The sequence below is a fragment of the Festucalex cinctus genome, chromosome 13, assembly GCF_051991245.1.
Source record: "Festucalex cinctus isolate MCC-2025b chromosome 13, RoL_Fcin_1.0, whole genome shotgun sequence".
Taxonomy (NCBI): domain Eukaryota; kingdom Metazoa; phylum Chordata; class Actinopteri; order Syngnathiformes; family Syngnathidae; genus Festucalex; species Festucalex cinctus.
Genome location: NC_135423.1, coordinates 434,357 through 440,857, shown reverse-complemented (window position 1 = coordinate 440,857; position 6,501 = coordinate 434,357). Strand labels below are relative to the sequence as shown.

General features: G+C 41.1%; 1 protein-coding gene across 3 annotated transcripts in view; it reads right to left on the bottom strand.

Moving 5' to 3' along the window:
- Positions 1 to 2,021: 2,021 nt before the first annotated feature.
- Positions 2,022 to 6,501, bottom strand: part of hnf1ba (HNF1 homeobox Ba) — a 27,862-nt gene continuing 23,382 nt past the window's right edge. For all 3 annotated transcript variants that reach the window (XM_077541749.1, XM_077541750.1, XM_077541751.1), the window contains 2 exons: positions 6,432 to 6,476; positions 2,022 to 3,643 (listed from right to left, as the gene is read on the bottom strand). In XM_077541749.1, coding sequence (XP_077397875.1) covers positions 3,623 to 3,643; positions 6,432 to 6,476 — 66 coding nt within the window. In that variant the 3' untranslated portion in view covers positions 2,022 to 3,622. The remainder of the gene's footprint in view (positions 3,644 to 6,431; positions 6,477 to 6,501) is intronic.

The window sequence follows — 6,501 nt, the reverse complement described above, 5'->3', positions numbered from 1 at the left end:
ACTCCCAACACCCCCGTCCCGGTGAATGGTGGCGGGCCCAGAAAGGTGAACATTAACCGGTGTGCCGTAAATCATGCCAAAGCTGCGACAGCGTCAGCGTGACGACGTCAATCTGTCCGACATTCTCCTCAAAACGGGCGAGCAATTTAACACCTCGCATCACAATAGAGGAAAAAGCTTTTTTTTGGGGGGGGGGGCATTTTTATAGGACTGATACAACAAAATTTGGGGTTCAAATCCAAGTCTGTGTTATCAAAAAACAAGGATAGAATACAAAAAAAAAAAAATGACATTTGACCTTGCGGCGACGCTGAGAGGCGCAAGCAACGAGACGGAAAGTGGAAGGCTCGTGCTGAATGCGGCGGCGTGTTTAGCGGCGTCGCAAGAAAGGATGCTACGTCAACTCCAGCTGGGGCCCAAAGGGCCTCACGGAGGAGGCGGCCCAGCGGGGGTCAGGGGTCAGGGGGCTAATTGGTCACCACTGCGACCCCGGGACCGAGACTCATCTTTGACGCTCTTCCATCATCACGTCTTCTCTTTTCTTCTTCTTGCGCTGCTCATGATGATGCATGTACAGTCATGGAGATGAGGCCGGTCGCCGTGGTAACGTTGGGTAGCGCCACCTACAGTGACGTCGACAATACCTCTTTTCGGGATATTATTTTGTTGCTTTTTGTGGAATCTATTTATATTCATCTATCCCGCACGGCTTTATGTGACATAAACTGTATGTTTGAATTTGGTGCCGGAGTCAAGGCGGAGGGAATTATTAGTCGACGCGTTTTGCTAGAAAGCAAAAAAAAAAAAAGTCACAAAAGCCTACTGGAACAGCTGAACTTTATTTGGGTTTAAATAGGTGGTAGGTGTGTAGTAGCAAACAAAATGTCTTGACACGACTTTTGTTTCCGCACACGAACTTCTGCAAACACCATTTTCACGGTTCTGTGACTCTACGAGTTTCACCGTTGTTGAGTGACCTCAGATTGAAGCTGCTCAGTGAATCCCGATTTCCCAACTCAGATCTTCGAGTTCAAAGGGGCATTTCAGTGCATACGTCCTAATATGAGGTCAGAAATTTCTGATTTCCTATCTTCCCTGAAGGCAGCATTAGACAGATCCCTAGCTAGCTAGCTAGCTAGCTAGCTAGCTAGATAGATAGATAACAAGATTATCTATCTATCTATCTAGCTAACGCAAACAGATGCTTGGAGGGCCCCTTTGTAGCTAGGAGGAAAAAGAAAAAGGTTGCAAAAAAAAAAGGGGGCTTGTTCAGATCTTCGCAGGCTTCCTGGGTGTGAGAATCAAAGGAGTCATTGAAAAGCAAATTGAGCGACATCAGGGGATTACAAGACCGAACCCAGCGGGACATCAGGCTGCGGGTCAACGTGGGGATACGAGGACACACTGCGGGGCGATACAAGTTGCACTAGTAACTACAACCACAATTGAGGAAGCTATTAGGGCGAGTCATCAAAGTCTTCCGCAATACTTTGCATAGGCTACTATATAATTATGAAAACCACAAGTTATCGGTCTATAAACCCTTTCCTAATGTTTGTAAACAACTGGAACCCGTCCAAGTAGTTCACCTCACGGAATGTCTTTTTTCGACTGATATGATACCTAAAAATTATTAAAGCTGTTTTCTCAATCAGTTTGTCAAATGATGTGGAAGGGGTTGTTTACATATAAAACATGAAATTTGGTGCTTATGTTTATCCTAAGTAGACCCCAAAAAAAAAAAAAAAAAAATCTCCTGAAGACATGCTTGAAAATACACCCGAAAAGGCAATTTTGTCTGTAATGAAAAGAGAATGAAACAAAAAAGAAATAATAATAAAATTAAAAAGCAGAAAGTATATGAACTGTTAATAAAAACAATAAAAACACACTGCATAATAAAACGTCTCAACTAAATTCAAATCAAAGTAATAAAAAGAAAAAAACCCTAAATGAAATCAAGTACTGAAATGGCAAATGTCAGCATGGTCAACCAAAATAACAACAAGCAGCCTTTAAAGTTCACTTTGAAAAACGTTTACTCAAAATATCAACATTTCCTCAGCACGTATAAATAATGATTTAAGATTGATTTCCATTTTATACAAAAATAATACATTAAGGAGGAGAAGAAAATCACACGCACGCGCGCACATATAAATGTGGTATGATGATGATGAGCGCCCCCTGGATTGGACGGCAGTAAGCACATGCACCTCATAACAGTCAAGAAAGCGTCGCAGCGCTCCCAACATCATTCATGACCTAATGTTTCCATGGGAATGTCTAATACTGTTGGGTGTCTGGACACCCCCCACATCCCCCCACCCGCACTGGATTCCATTGAGCTTCTGTTAGAACACGAAAAACAAGTGGTTGCTTCTCAAACTGGGGGGGGCGGGTCCAAGTTTATCATCAACAATATTCATATCAAAACATGGATGACGAGGAAAATTCTTGTCTACTTTGGCCTTTTTTCTTCTTCCTGCAGGCAGCGTTCAGCAAAAAAAACAAAAAACAAAACCAAAACCAAAACATGCTTGTGTGCGTTGTTGGTGCGGTCACTGACGTGGTGCATATTCAGTATGCGGTGTGGCAAGAAAGGAACCAGACCGCAGTCCTATTTTCACACCTCGTCTATACATTTAAAATTGTCTCATCTTCCTGTACTGAATCTTTGCATAGTCCTCTGAAGATTGTCAACAAACAAACAAACAAAATCACATGATACACTCACAAGTGAGCGCCAAACAGGAAGACTTTGTGGTTGGCGGTAAAAACGCCAGATCAACAAGCGTCGGGATTGTCGCGCAGTCCGAAGGCGGGATTCCTTTTCCTCGTGTGGTCAAAAAGAAGAAGAAGAAAAAAAAGTGGGCTTGGCAAGTGAATGGACCTTTTCATCATGTCTGTAAACAGCAGACGTCAGGACACTTCCGGGTGGCAGAAAATGAGTGACGAGCGCTCACCTCGACTGAAAACCACATAAAACTTGCTGCCATTATGGTCGTCGTGATTTTTATTTTTTGAGTGGATGTCGTAACCAAACCTCCCAAATATAGAAGAACCCGGTGATTATTTTTTTTCCAAAAATTTCCCTTGAGAGAGTCCACTGGTCACATTAGAGCGCCTCGTTGTCAGCTACAAGTGCACGCACATGAGAGAGGGAATCTTGAAAAACGAAAAAGTCAGACATGATGGCCAGCATGTGGATGGGCGGGTGTGGCAGCTTTAGAGCGCCTCGTCGTTGCGACGATCCCGCGGAATGTGTTCCAGTGGATATATTTCAAAGATAGAGCAAAATCGTCATTTCCTCCGTTCTTTCAAATTCAAGTTCCTCTGTTTTGATGAAATCAAATGGTTTCCCGGTTGAAAGTTCCGTCTTCTGCCACCCGGAAGCACGTGTGACATCACACGCGCGGACCAATCCGACGTCCTGCTCGATCACTCGACAGCACGACTGATCTTCGCCTGCCAGGCGATCCGGATCCCATCCTTGGTTTTGCTTCGGCCCACCCGATGTGTCATCCGTCGCCACGGTGACGGGCAAGGGGGTAAAGGGTGGAGCGGGGGCGGGAAGAAAAGGGGGGAAAAAATGCAGCGGTGTTGCCGGGCAGCGGCGAGGTCACCACGCTTGAAGAGGACACTGTGGAAGGAAAAACAGCAGACGTGAGACAAGAAGTAGGCCAAAGGTTTACAAGGTGAGGCTCGGGGCCACAAAACGGCTCCTGCTTTTTTTTTTCCCTCAAGACAGGCTGGAACATTCATTCAAATGATACCTCAGAATTGTGAGGCGGACGTGCTAACCGTTCATCCACCATGCAGCAATAGCAGGCGGCTAAAAGCAATTTATTTGTTTGAAAGTTTGGCCATAATGGCGCAGCTTGTTTGTTTGTTTTCTTCTTTTGCCGCACACCTGACCAAATAGGTGGAGCCTGTTTGGGATTGTTTGTGGAATTTATTTGGACCTGGCTGGCGGCGCAAACAGCTGATAACAAGGTGAGTCGCAGGGCGTCAGGTGCAATAATGGAGGCTTTGTGGGTCAACAGGGAATGTTGGTTCAAAAAAAAAAAAAAAGGCTCGTGAGAAGCAGGCGGGCCCTGATAAGGAAACACTTGGGAGCGACCGTCAGCTAATTGTTGCTTCAATAAAAAGTGCTTGATTGCAGTTATTTCAGTTACAATTACATCCACATCGTGTTGAATTTGAAAATGTTATTGTCAGCTTTTATAGCTTTATTACAGCATGTCTGTTCTTTGAAATGGTTACACGTTGATTACTTTACATTTAAAAATGACATCAAATAAATATATATGATTTAATACATGAAATAATAAATAAGAAACATTAGATTCATTATTTGTGTACTTAAAAAAAATCTGAAATCATGAAAAGTAAAAAAAGAAAAATTTTTTGAACAATTATTTGGTGAAAAGCTTTGCAACTTTACATTTTATTACAAACATATATTAATATAATATATAATATTTAAAGTTATGCATGAATTTTATTTTACAATCATAAAATGTAAGTATTATTTGACAATTATTAAGGGACTTAAGTCATTACATTTTATTTATAACATTTTTTGATTTTTCTATTATTTCCTTCAATTCGAATATATTTTTAAAAAATCATCAAAAGCAGGATGAAATTATGATGTTTCTTTCTTAAGTCAAATTATTTACTTTTGTTCTGTATCAAAATTATTTGCATCAAGTAAAATGTTTTTTAATTGGTGTTTTTAATTGACAATTATTTGTCTCAATTTCAATTATTCTTATTATATGGCAATTTACAGCAACAGAAAGTGAGAACTATTCAATTTTTTTCAAAACTTTCATGAAAAATGAAAAGTTTCAAAAATTGTTTCATTGCAATCATTCTTTTTACATAGCAATTTACAATAATCAAAAAAAATGTTTTTTAATTAAAAATTGTTTCAAATTTCTTTTTTTTTAATTTTATTTATATTTATTTATTTTTCCATCACTAAAAATTGAAAATAAACTTCTAGGTACTCCATTTCTCATGAAATGGAGTGAATGTCCGTTTATACCTTGATGATAATGCTCCACTTGAATAAAATTCATTTCATTTGAAGCGTTGGAATCCGGAGCATCGAATGAAGCGTGTTTTGGACGGTCAGCGCTGGACTGTCACGCGGTGTGAAGCCATCGAGCGCTCGTCCTGGCTCAGCGTGGGAAATTGAACGTGTGAACGCACTCACCACATTTCGAAGCGGTGCAGCCAAAACGACACTTCACATTAGCAATTTGTAGCCGACTCATTAGGTGTATTTTGATTGTTTTTTTTTTTTGAAAGACTGCTGCCATTCTTACAACAGCCGCATGTTTTCAATGGCTATAAAAAGTCTACACACCCCCACACCTGGGCTGTGTATGATGGTGACTCGAATTGCCAAATCAGAATTTTCCCGTTCGAGTCATCATCGCATATTATTGTCGTCAGGGAGGAATGTTTGAAAGGTGCTCAGCCTTCCATATGTGTGATGTCGACTGTAATTTAATATCCAGGTCAGAAAATGGCCCCCGTCTTTATACAGCACTTTGTATACAGCAACGCCTGTTCTTAAAACGCTTTATAAATAAAGTTGAGTTGAGTTGAGTTGAGTAATTTCATACGCAATGAGCCCATTTAAAAGAGATACAATGCGGCCATCTGCTGGCCATAGATAGTGAGTGTTTTTTTTAAATTCCACAACTCATTGACCAGGCAGCACGTGCTGCACTTAGATGGTGAACTGCCCATTGATAAAAAAAAAAATAAATAAAAAAAAACGTAGTTGACATCATTTAACGTTTATGGCGGCATAGATTGTGATTTTCCGAGACGTTATTTAACGTTTTTGGCACATTTGATATTTTCGTTATTTTTCATGTACAACTGGTACCTTTCAAAAGACATTTTGCAACTTGCTGTCGCCTGAAAATGACATCACAAGGGCTCAGGTAACCAATCACAGCTCAGCTTATGAATGTCACATGACCAAACCTAGAAAACGGGTGATTGGTTACCTGAGCCCTTGTGATGTCATTTTCAGTCGACAGCAAGTTGCAAAATGTCTTTTTAAAGGTGAAAAATAATGAAAGTAAAACATGAACTTTTTATTGCTCTAATGTTCAAAATAAGCGAAGTATCCCTTTCAAGCACTGAAATGAGAAAAAAGAACCGAAGCAGCAGCCAATGCGAAGCCTCCCCCACGTGCCGCTCGCTATCTACTGTAGCATGACGCCAAGCTTGAGAAGTTGGATTAAGAGCCTCATTTCCTCACGCCATCAATCAACGCGCGTCGCGTCGCGTCGCGTTCAGCTCCAAGGAACGAGACGCAGATTGGACAGGAAATGGAAGGACGGAGGAGGAGATTTGTGTGTGTGTGTGCATTGACTGGACGAATAAAACAAAGTATTTACCCAGGAGAGACCCCCGAGTTGCACCATCTTGTTTACCGGAGCATCCTAATGTGTGACAGGAAGTCAACAA